The sequence below is a fragment of the Scyliorhinus canicula genome, chromosome 5, assembly GCF_902713615.1.
Source record: "Scyliorhinus canicula chromosome 5, sScyCan1.1, whole genome shotgun sequence".
NCBI classification, from domain to species: Eukaryota; Metazoa; Chordata; class Chondrichthyes; order Carcharhiniformes; family Scyliorhinidae; genus Scyliorhinus; species Scyliorhinus canicula.
This window is the reverse complement of record NC_052150.1, coordinates 150703082-150718425: the sequence shown is the minus strand read 5'-3', so window position 1 is coordinate 150718425 and position 15344 is coordinate 150703082. Positions and strand designations below refer to the sequence as shown.

Genomic DNA, 15344 nt, shown 5'->3' with positions numbered 1-15344 from the left:
ATCCTGGCCCCAGGTCACTGCCTGTAGAGTTTTCGCATTCTCTCAGTGTCTGCGTGGGTCTCACCCCCACAACCCAAAAATGTGCACCGTAGGTGGATTAGCCACACTAAATTCCCCCTTAAAAAGAACTGTCGTCACCTTCCAAGTAAAGAAATATTTACATTTGATTGGATATAGAGGGAGCACACTGCTCTCAAGTCAATGTTGTGTACAATCAGCACGCACCTCACTTCATGTGCCCTTGCTTTGTGTGCATTATTTAACTGGTAAGAACAGCTATGTGGATGGAAACCAGCAGCATGTGGCAAGTTTGAAGTGTGGACAGCAGTCAACAAAATGCCTCGATTACCACACTCAGAACCCTGGCCACAGGTTGTCCACTACTGATCTAGCCCCTGTCCAGATTGTAACCAAGGAAATGCTTGTATGGCACCACATCAAGAAAATCTTTGACTCTGGATCTTAGCCAAGATTGCAGAATGCCCTAAACTGACCCTTCCCTGCTTTTGATGATTTCTATGCCAGCAGTAGCTGTGATGACTTTGTTTTTTCAATAGACGTGCACTAGCAAAGGACTACGTCACTCTGTATAAGATGATTGTCAAGTGATTGATTTTTCTCAGGAAAGGAGATAAATGAGGTTGGTGGTGGGTGGAGTGATTCTTTTTCAGAAGGTCCTTGAACTTTAATGGGACTTTGAGTTTCAGACCCACCTGCCAAGCATTCAATGAATGTTGTACTTGCAATTTCAGCTTAGGTGGTGACAACAAAAGGAGTTATTTTCCTTCTATTCTCTTAAATTCAGCGTGATGGATTTCTTGAGAAAGTCCAATATTAGCAGCATGAGGGTCAGGAGAGCATTTTGGATGATAAATGTTTTTCTGACGCAATAAGGTCGGAAGCCGTGCTGGATCTGATTCTATGCAAGTGGAACTTTTTTTAATGGGAGAGCGTTTGGGAAACTGGTCATGATATCATTAGGTTTAGCGTACTTGTGGAGCAAGATAAGGAACAAAGTTAATTTCAGTAATTTGAAAAGAGATGTGGCCCAGGTAGAATAGAAATCAAGGTTAGCAGATAAAATAGTAAATAGGAGACACGGTGGCATAGCTCATAGAAACTATATACATTGTTATGAGGGGCAAACGTTTCCCAAAATTGGGAGTGTTCTTTGTGACTAAAGAAAGTGGGATTAAAATGAAACTATGCCTGGTTCACAATAGAGTAGAAAGGAAATGAGGTGCGACGAGTGGGGAAAAGATCTTGGAGCATTGAGAAAATCTTTCTACAAACTTGGAAAGAAGAAAACTATTTGATTAATAACCAGGAAGATTATGGAACACACAGCAAGGAATGGTAAAAGTTCACAGAGCAGGTAATGAAGTTAGAACAGAAGATTGGCAGGCAGCATTGAATCAAACCTAAAACATTTTCTAGATATAAACGGAAATGGTTGGGTGAATAAGGACTTCAAAGAGATATCTTCATGTAAAGTCGTGGATGAAGTTTTAAAAAATAAATTAGAGTACCCAATTATTTTTTTACAATTAAGGGTCAATTTAGCGTGGCCAATTCACCTGACCTGCACATCTTTGGGTCGGGGAGGGTGAAACCCACGCAGACATGGGGAGCATGTGCAAACTCCACACGGACAGTGACCCAGGGCCGGAATTTGAACCTGGGTCCTCAGTGCCGCAGTCCCAGTGCTAACCACTGCACCAATTGCCGCCCCTGGATGAAGTTTTAATTGAGTAATATGCATCTTTATTACAGAATGAGCGGATGATATGCAAAATAGGGAAATTTTGGACAGGTTAATGAAGATGTATGAAAAAGATTAGCATTACTGAGGGTGGAAAAAGGAATGGTGAAGATAGCAGAGGCATTGTCCAATTTCCAATCTTCAGTGGATACCGGGTTTGTGTTGGTGGACCAAACTAAACTACAATTCAGAAGGGGTGTCGGAACAAAACTTGGAGGTGCATGTGCACAAATTGTCAGAGGTGACAGGACAAGTCTAGACAATGGTTCAAAAGACAGTAAGGATCATGGACTAGAGGCATAGAGTACAAAAGCAAGAAAATTTGATAAAACTCTGGGGTTTGACAGCTGGAGAATTGAATCCAATTCTGGGCACTGTATTTTATGAAGGTTTTAGAAAATGTGCAGGAAAGGTTTGCAAGCAACGGTTCCAGAGATACAGGACATCAGTGATGCGGAAAAGTTGGAGCTATTTTAGCGAAGTAAAATCTCCACTTTTACTTCTTAAAATCTTTTAAGAGCCTAGACCGAGTAGATTGTGTGGAATGGGGACAGCGGGGAATAATCCCATTGGTAGAAGGGTAAGGGACCAGAGGCCACTTGAGGTGATTGGGTAAAGAACAATAGGGAACATGAGGAAAACTCACTTTACACACAAGTGAACGGTTAGGATCTAGAATGCATTATCTGAGAGCATGGTGGAAGTAGATGCAATTGAGGTTTTCTGGACTGAATTATATAAGCACCTAAAGAGAAAAGAGAAAAATTGCAGAGTTAAGGAAAAGGGGCAGGTGAATGGGATTGGCTGGGTTCTTGCAGAGAGCTGATATGAACACAAAGGGGCCAAATGACCACCTTGTATACTGTAAATTATATGACTGGAAGGTTGTTAATTCTATTGTGAGAAGGGGAATGGGATACCTAGTCTGCCAAACGTAATAACAATAATATTTCTTATTGTCACAAGTAGGCTTACATTAACACTGCAATGAAGTTACTGTGAGAAGCCCCTAGTCGCCACACTCTGGCGCTTGTTTGGGTACACAGAGGGAGAATTCAAAATGTCCAATTCGCCTAACAAGTAAGTCTTTCGGGACTTGTGGGAGGAAACTGGAGCACCCGGAGGAAACCCACGCAGACACGGGGAGAACGTGCTGACTCTGCACAGTCAGTGACCCAAACCGGAATCGAGCCCGAGACTCTGGCGCTGTGAAGCAACCGTGTTAACCACTGTGCCGCCCGTGATTTGGAAGATTATTGGAAACCAGATTCTGACATTCATCTGACTTCTGGAAGGTATTTGGCCAAGTGCCAAATAGAAGGCCTGTTATTGAGGTGGAAGTTGTGGTCTAGATATTGAATTGGCTCTGAAAGGCAGCTGGGAGTTGAATTGGTGATTGTTTTTTCAAGTCGGAGGTAGTTTGCAATGATATTCCATCCAGGATCTGTTTTGGGTCCATTATTCTTTGATAAAGGACCTGGAGAATGATATGGGAACAGAATTATAAAGTTTGTAGATGATACAAAACTTGGCAATGTGGTAGATGTTGACTTTGAATGACATAGGATAGTGCACTGGGTAGAAGCATGGCAGATGGGAGTTCAGTGCAGAGTGTGAAATGATGCACTTTGGAAAGATTTTGGAAATAGTATATTAGCTTGATTTTGAAGCGTGTAGATTGGCGGCAGCACCTTTGTGTCCATATACCCAAATTCTTAAAGGTGGCAGGGCAAGTTGATGAGATATTTTTAATAGTTACTTGGTTTTATAAATAGAGGTATAGAATATAAAGCAGAGAGTTCATGCTCAAACTTTATAAACTTCTGATTAAGCCTCAGCTAGAGTATGATGGACAATTCAGGATATCACGCTTGAGGAAAGATACAAAAGGCCTCAAAGGATACAGATGAAGCTTGCCAGGACAGTGTCAGGAATGGAAAACTTCATGAGGCAGGGTTGGAAATAAGGGGTTGCAAGATGAGTAGGTATTTTGTTAGAAATCCCACTGAAGGAGTACTTCTGCAGGAACCTAGGATGCATCTAATCTTAGCCAAAACCGTTTTTAAAAACTCTCCATTTGTATCCTACCCAATTTCCCACCAACAACTTTTACAGTGGCATTGACAGCGTTTTCTTTAGCAAAGACAAATGTAAAGAACTCGGTCAGGCCCTTTCCCATTTGAGAAATTTCCTTTTGTTCCTAATAAACCTCACCCTTCAAGTTAATGCATTTACAAATTAGGCAACACATACAAAATTGAATAAGTAATTAAATGAAAGAATAGAAAGGGGTGATTTTTCAGGTAGTGCATCATATTTATGGAATTTCAGAATGTATTAAGTTCAACATAATGACCATGAACCCATGTAATTAGTGGCAATGGCAGCATAGCTAACAAAAGCAAGACACGATTAAAATATACATAGCATCCAAATGTCTACATTATCTACATTAAACCCACGTGGGTATAGGGGCGCAATTTCAAAGTTTGCAGTTGATACAAAGTTTGGACATGTAGTTAACAGTAAGAAAGATGGTTGAAAACTGGACAGGCACATAGTTGAAATTTAATGTTAAGTGTGAAGTTATGCAATTTGGAACAAATAGAGGGGGTGATACAAAGGGTTTTCAGGGACAGACATACAAACCTTTTGAAGTCTCTGGACAAGTTGAGAAAGTTGTTAAAGCATACTGGACCCTATAAATAGATGCACATGGTGCAAGTCTTAACAAATTATTGCATAAGAATATTGTGTCAGGGCGCGATTCTCCACCAAAATATTTGTGGTGGGTTTTTCAGGGGTTTCCTGCCAGGTCTGCCGGCGGGTTCCCCACCACTATTCAAAGACTCTTAGTCACTTTTTTGGGCCCTGGTAGAGCTCCTCACTGGGGAGCTGAACTCCGAGATACGGTCGGCATTTAAAAGGGTGTCCCAATCTGTAAGCGAGCTTGTGGGGCCCCACACCCCCACCCTTGGGCACTACCCGACACCCCGCTATTGGGTCCCCTCTTCAGCCCCCCCTCCCCCAACCTCCTAGAGGCCCCTACTTCCTTGCCCTGCACATCCCCACCCTTCAAACCGCCACCCTCCTTTCATGGGTATGGCCGCCACCTGGGCACCCTTTTACCTGCACCCAGACAGTGCCAGCTTGACAGTGCCATCTGGGAACCATGAAGTGCCAAGGTGCCTGCGTTCCAGGAGGTTACCCTGCACTGACCCTGACCACCAGGGGTCTTTGATGGCCCAGGAGAGCGCAAAGCAGCTGGTGGATCGTGCCCTCAGTCTTTGGTTGTTTCACTTTAGGAAAGAACCAACGCTTTGGAGAGGGTGCAGAAAGGAGATTTACATTTAATAGTACAAAAGTATGAAAGACTTCAGTTATGTAGGAAACATAGATAAGCTGGAATTTAAAGAGCGGGTTAAGGGGATACCTAATAGAGGCATTTGGTAGAGTAAATAATGAGAAACTTTGGACTGGGAGGAGAGTACCCAGAGGACACTGGGTTAAGGTAATTGACAAAGGAAGCAGAAGGGAGTGGAAGAGCGTTTTACAATAGATGATTGATAGAATCTTGCAGCACAGGAGGAGGATATTTGACCCCACCAGCCTATGCCAGCCCTTAAAGCTGTCAAACTTTATTCCTGTTTTCCAGTTCCGTTTACCTTAATAAACTCCAAATTAGTCCTTTTAAGTGCATATCCTCTTGCATTTTGAAAGATCCCATGGAATCTGCTTCCACCATCCTTTCCGGTGTGCTTTTTCTCAGTCTAGTTGTGTTGTGTTATGCTGCTTCGGTTAACACAGGCTGCAACTCGATGCAGTCTTAACTAAAGGATGCTCCAGACTCTGAAATGAATTCAACATGTTTATTGAACTATTAACACAGTTCTCAAATGAGTTTGACTCTTTGCTAGTCTAACTGTAATAACTCAGTCTAACTGTACCAACTTGCTCTAAGCCACGTGCTGAGGTGTGATGCTGCTGATCAACCCTGTCTACCTCTCTAGATGTCTTGTCTGTGGAAAGAGGCAGGGTGCGAGTGCCTCATCCCTTTTATAGTGTTTATGTCATGCCCCCTTGTGGTGATGCCACCCGAGTGTCCTGACTGCCCATTAGTTGTGTCCTATTCTGAGTGTTCATTGGTTGCATGGTTTGCATGTCATGACCAGTTGTTTTTCCAACAATTTTTAAAATGAGCTCTGGTTGCTGATTCACTTGCCAAAGGAAAGGGAACAAGTTGGAAGAAACCTCTCCATTTTGCATACCTCCGTTGGATCTTGCCTTAACCCTTTCTCTTGAAGAGAACCTTCTCCACTTGTCTTTTATCCCTTCTATCTTCCCGGTAAATCTCTGCACCCAGGGCAGCACGGTGGTGCAGTGGTGAGCACAGCTGCATCACGACGCCGAGGTCTTGGGTTCGATCCCGGCTCTGAGTCACTGTCCGTGTGGAGCTTGCACATGCGTGGATTTCTCTCCCACAACCTAAAGATGTGCAGCGTAGGTGGATTGGGCACGCTAAAAATTGCCCCTTAATTGGAAAAAATGAATTGAGATACACAATTTTTATTTTAAAATAAATCTGTACCCTCGCCAAGGCTTTGGCATCCTCACTAACTTGTAGTTCCTGTATAACCAGACCTTTGTAAAAGTTTAGAAAATAGGAACCTGCATTCTTTCTTTAGTGCCCCAATTTCAAAGCTGAGTTATCCCATCTGTTTTAAGCAAACTGATCTGAAATATACTGCTTGAAAGTGGCTTCAAGTAGATTTGAATATATACTTAAAGAAACATTTGTAGAACTTTAGGCAAAGAGGGAAGTGAGGATAGTTGGACAACAAGCTGGCATAGGCATAATGGCTGGAGTAACTTCCTATGGTGTATGATTCCATTTTTAAAAAAATTATACCTTTTACTGAGCTGCGCTGGAAATGCAAGTGACATGTAACTCGAGAGGAAAGTGCCTCTTAAATTAAACAAGTAATCCATCATTTGTCCTGTTTGCTAGGAATGATTTTGTTCCGTATTGTCCATTCTCTACAAAAATAAGACACCAGCTACTGCCTCATCAAGGAAGGATCAGAGGCTACTTGTTTATACTTGTTTTACCTCAATATAGGAAACATTTCTTTGTCTTTACACTCCACCCAAAAATAAGTGCTTTGCTCTAAACATTTATTTTTCAGAACTATGTTGATCGTGGTGTGCAAACGCAGTCATGGACTTATTTGCCAATGAATAGGCGCAGAACCGATCGGCGAGCATCAAATGGTTATGTAAAGGCATGTTGCATTTACAGTGTGATGTATAGACATTGTTTTTAATTTATTTCTAACGACTCTTAATTTTTCTCATACTTTTGTGTAACAACAGAGTTACATAACTGTTTTCATGGAATTCTAAAGAAATTGCAGCACAGAAATGGGTCATTTGGTCCAATCACAGAATTGTTATAGTGCAGAAGAGGCCATTTAACCCATTGTGTCTGCACCAGCTCTGCAAATGATCAAACAATTGGCCAATGCTGGTGTTTATCCCTTATCCTCCACATGAGCCTTATTACCCAAACAGCACATCTTTCTACTCTTATCTTCACCAAGCTTCTCCATCTATACGTCTATGCTATTTGACTCAACCAGACCACGTGATCGCAGTTTCTACATTCTGATCACTTCTGACAAATAAGTTTCTCCTGAGTTCCTAATTGAATTTATTAGTGACTTATTCTTATGACCCCTGTTTCTTAGACTACACAACGAGAAATCTCATATTTGCTTATCCTCCAAATCTCCTTAGTTTTAATGACTTCTCATAGAATCCCTACAGTGCAGAAGGAGGCCATTTGGCCCATCTAGTCTGCATCGACCATTTGAAAGACTACCCTACCTAGGCCCAAAACCCACCCTATTCCTGTCATCCCACCCTAAGGGGCAATTTAGCATGGCCAATCCAACTAACCTGCACATCTTTGGACTGTGGGAGGAAACCAGAGCACCCACGCAGACACTGGGACAGCGTGCAAACTCCACACCGTTACCAGAGGACGGAAATGAACCCGGGTCCCTGGCGCTGTGAGGCAGCAGTGCTAACCGCTGTGAGGCAGCAGTGCTAACCACTGTGTCACCACAGGCTTTTCTAGAGAAAAGAACCCAGCCTGTTCAATCTTTACTGATGGGTATAACCTTTCTCTAGTATTGTTTCAGACCACCTCGGATATCTCTAGCGTTTTTTAAATATGGAGGCCAGAGCTGTTCACACACTTGGTGTGGTGTAACGAATGTTCTATGTAAAATTAAACATAAAACGCAATTTTAAAACGCACTGCACGTCAGGTGGCGTCTGTGGAGAGAAATAATTGCTGCTTCAGGTTTATGACCTTTGATCAACCTGAAGCTTAACTGTTTTTCTCTTTCCACAGATGCTGCCTGACCAAGGTGTTTATAGCATTTTTTGTTTATATTTTTGATTTCACACATCTGTGGCATTTGCTTTTGTTCAATGTAACTTTGTCTGCCACACTTTTATGATAATACCTCTGTCTTGGTATCTTGTCCGAATTCACTAGTTTTCTCAGAACCTGGTTTAACATAAACACTCCAAACTGTTATCAATCTGATGAAAATATAGCTGAAATTTTGCCTTTCTGCTGGAACTTTGTTTAAGAGCTTCATACTGAAATTTGTATGTTTATGTTCAGTTGCATGCTGTAGAGTTAGGGTGTTGTGATGTCAAATCGTCAGTGAAAAGGATGTAGGTGTGGATTTATGATCCAGTTTAAATGGTGTAGCTCAATCGGTTCACCATGCCTGTGTTGGCGCCTTAAAATTATTCGAGTATTTCCACTACATTACTTTTTCACCTGTAATTTTTAAGTAAATATCCAATTCCCTTTGAAGGACTACTTTTTAATCTGTTTTCACCACTCATTTCACCCCAACTTTCTGCCTTCAATTTCTCTGGTTCTTTACATTTTTTCCCTAGTTACCAACCCCCTTTCTTGTGGGAACCGCTTCTCTTTATTAGTCATCAAAACTTCATTTTGAAAATCTTTGACATCTCCCTTTAACTTTCTCTGCTTTTACGAACAATCCCAGCTTCTCTAGTCTTTCCATTTACTAAAGTGTAATAACGTGGCAGCTAAAGATACACAACCGTTTTGCCTAGCTTAATTTTCAATGCTTTTTATTGAAAGACCTGCATAATTTGCAACGGATGTTCAGGAATGCTTTTAAATTTGTGATTTTTGATAGTTATTAGCCACATCTGGAGAGAAAATCAACCATTCAGCTCTTCAAGCTTGCATGTTCCATATATGAAATCAACCAAAATTGTAGATTCTGTCCCACAAATTTAGTAGTTTTATATGACCTATTATCAACAACCAAAGGAAACAGGAAAGTAGCTACCAACCTTGTATTTAAAATAAAAGCAGAATTTTGGAAATAGGTTTGATCGCACCGGTGAAGAAATTTCGGTAAAATGTTTATGACATTTAATTGGAGCATTTGACTTACAAAGCCTCTGCAGATGTTTTTCCCATATGGACTATCTTGTCTAATCCTATGTTTTTATGACCTAATTATTCCTTTCATCCATGTAATTTGTACTCGTCTCCCGTTTTAATGTTTTCTCCTTTGGAACTAATTTTATGTGCCAGTCTTCCTTAAAACTGAGCAAAATTATTTTTTAAATTCTACATTTTGTTTACCATTAACTTGGCCCTTGATTTCTGTTCCTGCATTAATCAGAATGTTTCCTTATCTTAAATAACCTCCTAGCCTCACTCTCGCTAGCTAAAACCAGCTTGAGTGGTGATGCACTAACAATTAAGACGAGAGTAGAGAGTAAGTGAGGCTTTATTAAGCAGAGATGTGTAGCCTCCTGCAGCTGCTGCCGAAATGGCTGCAGCTTGGTGTGCACACATTTATACACCGCCTACTGGGCGAAGCCAGCAGGCAGGGATCTACCCCTGTACCTGTAGTATAGGAGCCTTACCTTAATACACCTCATGTATGTGATATATACAAACAGTGGTGACTACCAAAAGTGATGATTCCTCCATTTTGAGAGCTGGCAAGAGAATTATGCAGAAAGTGCATTGTGTTGTTCTGGAGGTTTAGGGGGTGAGCTGAAACAGCTCCATTCGTCTTAGTTTGAGAGGAGAAAATGGTCATCCTTGTGCATTGCTTAATCCTGCTCCGTGGTTCTCCATTGAAAGTTTTGGTCCTAGCAGTAAACAATATTTTACCATGAAATATAGACTTGCTGTTATATGCGTCTCTTGCTTTCAATCTCATTTCTGACCAGAAAAAAAATTATATAAAAAAAACATTGACACATTCTTGGGAACCTCTTGTTCTGAATTCTTAAAGATGCCAGTCACCTATAATGTTACAACTTGAAAACGATATTACTAAATATCCTGTGGTCTTGTATGGAGTCAGGGATTGCTGTTTTAACGTTGTTAGTGCAATTTAGAGGATACCGTCAGGACCACTGATTAGTAGTTTCTATAGCTAGTCTAAGTTTTATCAACTACCATTTTTTTGAAGGTAAGAATATGCAGCAAGATGCAACATTTGGAAGCAGATGCATGATATTTAATAGCACTGAGTGGAATTTAAATTAACTGCAGTCTTGGACATAGTAGCACTGGCAATGGTCCTACACTTTGGTAGCATGAGGCGGGGAGTAGTACTTTGTAGGGTAGGAATCTGATGTTGGTAAAACTGGAAGGGAAACCTGATTGAGGTTTTGAGTATAATAAGTGAAGGCAGAGATAGACAGGGTCAGAATAAGAAACTGATTTTTTATTTTCAAGCTAAACATCAGAATTTTGAAGTGAACTAAGTATCTCTCGTATTGTATTAACTATAAAAAATGTAAGTACTTGGCACACGGATTCTAATTGCTTATTCTACGCAAGAGTAGATGATGTATTTTTTCACTGAAATCTAATTATTTAATGTTGAATACAAAAGCAAGCAAAACTGCTTTGAGGAAAATTGACTTGTGTGGCAGGGTGGTGAACAAATTGGTAATGAAGGGACTTCTTGCCACCCAGACTTGGGATGGGGAGCCAGTAGGAATTGAATGGTAGATTGAGGGTGAAGTTAGGGATATTAGAGCAAGGAGAGGGCATGTGCTGAGTGGTAATTAAAAAAGGTTGTGACAGAAATGTGAAATGAGAGCAATGGGAGGTAGGGGGAATATTGTGGAAAGAGATTGGTTGAGGGTCATACTTTCTCCACCCTTCCCCAGCCAAAAACACATCAACGGCAGCCTTTAGGTGTAGTGGCTTCTTTCACTACCACGCTGTTGTGTCATGCCATCCCACCTCAAAAGAAAATGAGCAACAGAAAGTACTAAGACGAAGCTAAAAGAAAATAGTGCGAAGAGAAAACACGACTTGTTGAGAGAAGAAATTAACAACTGGAAGACAGCCGAGTTGGGTACAGCTAAGATCATGGGCTGGATTCACTGCTTTCGGAGTGCTCCGTTTTGCCGGCAGCCCGGGGGTTTCGTGACGACGTGGGCTGCCCAACAATAGGAAACCCCATTGATCAGTTGGCGAAACCGAGCATCCTATCAGCGTGCTGAATCAGAAATCTGACGCGGCGGGTTGCAGAATCCAGCCCAAGATTCTCTGACTTGCCATGTTTTTTGAATTTGTTCTTTGGGATGTGGGTGACGCTGGCTGGGCCAGCATTTGTTGCCCATCGCTAATTGACCTTGAACTGAAAGGCTTGCTAGGCCATTTCAGTGGGGAGCAGTTAAAATCAATCGCATCGCTGTGTGGGTCTGGACTCGCATGTAGGCCAGACTGGGTAAGGACAGCATATTGCCTTCCCTGAAGAACATTAGTGAACCAGGTGGGTTTTTATGATAGCCAGCAATGGTCATCATTAGACTTTTGATTCTATATTTTTATTGAATTCAAATTTCACCATCTGCCATGGTGGGACTCAAAACTGGGACCCCAGAGCATTACCCTGGGGCTCTGGGTTACTGCTACAGTGACAATACCTGTACATACCACAGAAATCAACTAACAGAAAATAATTGCATATATAATAGCTTTCTTAGATGTAGGATGTGCCAAAGCAAGTGAATTCGTATACTGTATAATGTGCAGAAGCACAGAAGCTAATCTGCGCAAAGCTTGGTCTAGAAAAGCAATGAAAAACATTTTTGTAAAATTGGCCAAGAGATAATGTTGACCAAGATACCAGGACAGTAAGAAGTCTTGCAACACCAGGTTAGAGTCCAATAGGTTTGTTTTAAACACTAGCTTTCGGAGCACTGCTCCTTCCTCAGGTGAATGTGAGGAAGGAGCAGTGCTCCGAAAGCTAGTGATTTGAAACAAACCTGTTGGACTTTAACTTGATGTTGTAAGACGTCTTAATGTGCTCACCCCAGTCCAATGCCGGCATCTCCACATCAAAGATACCAGGAGATTGCCCCTTCTTTGATAGGTGCACGTAAATGTTCCCATGGCATTAAGAGGCAGACCGTTTAATAAAAGCAAATTACGGCGGATGCTGGAATCTGAAACGGAAGAGAAAATGCTGGAAAATCTCAGATCTGGCAGCATCTGTAGGGAGAGAAAAGAGCTAACGTTTCGAGTCCGATAACTCTTTGTGAAAAGCTAACAGACAGAGAAAGTGGGAAATATTTATACTGTGGAGTGAGAATGAAAGATGAGTCACAGAAACCCAGGGAAACCGGGTACTAATGGCCACAGAAACCAAGGGGAAAGAGTGCTAATGGCAGTCCCCAGAGAGGACCAAAGATGTGAAAGGCCAAACAGCAGAGAAACTAACATCAGAGGATGAACTGTAGATGTGGGGGAAGGGGGAAGCAAAGAGGAGAAAGGTTAAGGAAAGGTGGATAAGATGGGGTGGGGGGGAGGAATTAAATATATATAAAGAAAGAAATGGTAAAAAACAGTTAAAATGAAATGGGATGAAAACAAATGGGTCGAGGTGGGGTAGAGCTGATCATCTCAAGTTGTTGAATTCGATGTTCAGACTGGAAGGCTGTAGCGTGCCTAACTGGAAGATGACGTGTTGTTCCTCCAGTTTGCATTGAGCTTCTGGAACATTGCAGCAGGCCAAGAACAAACATGTGGGCATGGGAGCAGGGTCTTTTGTTAAAATGGCAAGCAACAGGAAGGTCAGGATCCTGAATGCGCACAGACTGAAGATGTTCAGCAAAGCGATCACCCAGCCTGCGTTTGGTCTCTCCGATATAGAGGAGACTACATTGGGAGCAGCAAATGCAATAGACCAAATTGGAAGAGATGCAAGTGAAATGCTACTCAACCTGGGATGAGTGACTTGGGCCAGGGATGTTAAGCATGGAAGAGGTAAAAGGGCAGGTGTTACACTTTCTGTGATTGCATGGGAAGGTGCCATGGGTGATGGGAGAGGTACTGGGTATGGTGGAGGAATGGACTAGATTGTCTCTGAGGGAAAGGTCTTCGCGGAATGCTGACAGAGGGAGTGAAGGGAAAATGTGTTTGGTAGTGGCATCACGCTGGAGTTGGTAAAAATGGCAGAGGATTATGCTTTACATATGGAGGCTGGTGGGATGAAATGTGAGAACGAGGAGGACTGTCCTTGTTCTGGGAGGGGGCAAGGGTCATGGCATGGGAGATGGACTGTACACTGAGGGCCCTGTCCACAACTGTAGGTGGGAAATCACAGCTGAGGAAGAAGGAACACGTTTTTGAAGCACCATTTTGGAAAGTGGCTTCATCGGAACAAATGAGACGGGGGCGAAGGCGCTGAGAGAAAGGGATGGAGTCCTTACAGGGTGTAGGGTGCGAAGAGCTGTCGTCCAGATAGCTGTGGGAGTCAATGGGCTTGTAGTGGATATTAGTGGATAATCTATTGCCGGAAATGGAGACAAAGATCAAGGAAGGGAAGGGAAGTGTCTGAGATGGACCAGGTGAAAGTAATGGAGGGGTGGAAACTGGAAGCGAAGTTGATGACTTTTTCCAGGTCCGGAGAGAGTCATCAATGTATCGGTAAAGGAGTTGTGGGAGGGGGTCCAGATAGGCCTGGAACAAGAAATGTTCCACATACCCCATAAAAAGGCAAGCGTAGCTGGGACCTATGCGGGTACCTATTGCTACACCTTTGATTTGGAGAAAGTGAGATGAGTTAAAGAAGAAGTTGTTGAGAGATGGAACGAGTTCAGCCAGGCGGAGGAGAGTAATCGTGGATGGGAATTGTCTGGGCCTCTTTTCAAGAAAGAACCGTTTAATATCTCGTCTCAAAAATGGCACCTACGGCGTGTCCTCTAGTATTGAGTCAGGGATGTCACTTGAATATATCATGTATTGGTTTGCACTTTGTCTCCAAACTTTAACTTATCATATTTTTGATTTATTGCTTCTATGTCAATGTTAGGGCAGCACGGTGGCACAGTAGTTAGCATTGCTGCCTACGGCGCTGAGAACCTGGGTTCGAATCCCGGATCTGGGTCACTGTCCGTGTGGAGTTTGCACGTTCTCCCCGTGTCCGCGTGGGTTTCACCCCCACAACCCAAAGATGTGCAGGATAGGCGGATTGGCCACGCTAAATTGCCCCTTAATTGGAAAAAATAATTGGGTACTCTAAATTTTTTTTTAAATATGTCAATGTTAGATATTTTTAAAAGAATATATGTACATGTGCTTATGAAAATATGAAATTATTAAAACAGGAATTGCCTATCTTGCTGTTTAGATACTTACGCATAGTGGAGTTAATTTATGGTCTGTAATTGTCAGCCATTAGGATGGCGCAGTGGTTAGCACTGGGTGAAAGTGCAAACTCCGCATTGTCACTTGAGGCCAGAATTAAACCTGGGTCCCTGGAGCTGTGAGGCAGCAGTGCTAACCACTGTGCCACCATTAAAATCCAACATGCATTTTTTCCTCTTGATTGGGGGTTTCCAGCTCTCTCATTTGTTGATCATAAATTGTCTGGCTGCCTGTTGTCAGGCTGGGGTTACGATGTTGATTACACTGCTGCTGGGCACATTTGCTGCTCTCTGAATATATGATCATTTAGTCTGTTGTAAAAATTGTCGGTTTCTCCATTAATTTGTCAGATTAAGTTTGAATTTATTGGTTCCCACTTGGCTATTGTTGTCCTTTCTAAACCACAATGGGTCTTAACTCATACTGTGGATAAATGACTATGAGACTCAGTTTATAAAACAGAACAATAATTATTCATGCGCACACAATGGTTATGGTTATTCAATCACGCACTCCCAATCATAGGTTACACTATACACCAATAGTTTCAAGATCTTAACTTAACTTAGCAGGACTAACAGGTACTAGGCAGATACAGGCCTGTTATCTGCAGTTCCGGTCTTGTAGTCCTCTGTTAGTTGGTTATCAATCTGGTTCTCTTCTGGCTCCAGTCTTCCTTCTGTCGGTAGTGCGGTTGGTCTCCTTCGCCGGCCGGTGTAAGTCACCGTTGTTAATAACTGCTGCTCAAGAGACAGAATTAATCCGTGCAGTAACTCTTAATGCTGTTTGAATTTCGTGACTCTTTTGGTGGGCGGTCTCAGGGTCAATTGT

At 42.2% G+C, this 15344-nt stretch overlaps 1 protein-coding gene across 6 annotated transcripts in view; it reads left to right on the top strand.

The window, feature by feature from the left end:
- Positions 1–15344, top strand: part of dazl (deleted in azoospermia-like) — a 280980-nt gene that overhangs the window by 224786 nt on the left and 40850 nt on the right. For 5 of the 6 annotated variants that reach the window (XM_038797816.1, XM_038797817.1, XM_038797819.1 and 2 more), the window contains one exon: positions 6949–7044. The exons of the other annotated variant lie outside the window; for it this stretch is intronic. In XM_038797816.1, the coding sequence (XP_038653744.1) occupies positions 6949–7044 (96 nt within the window). The remainder of the gene's footprint in view (positions 1–6948; positions 7045–15344) is intronic. 6 annotated transcript variants of the gene reach the window in all.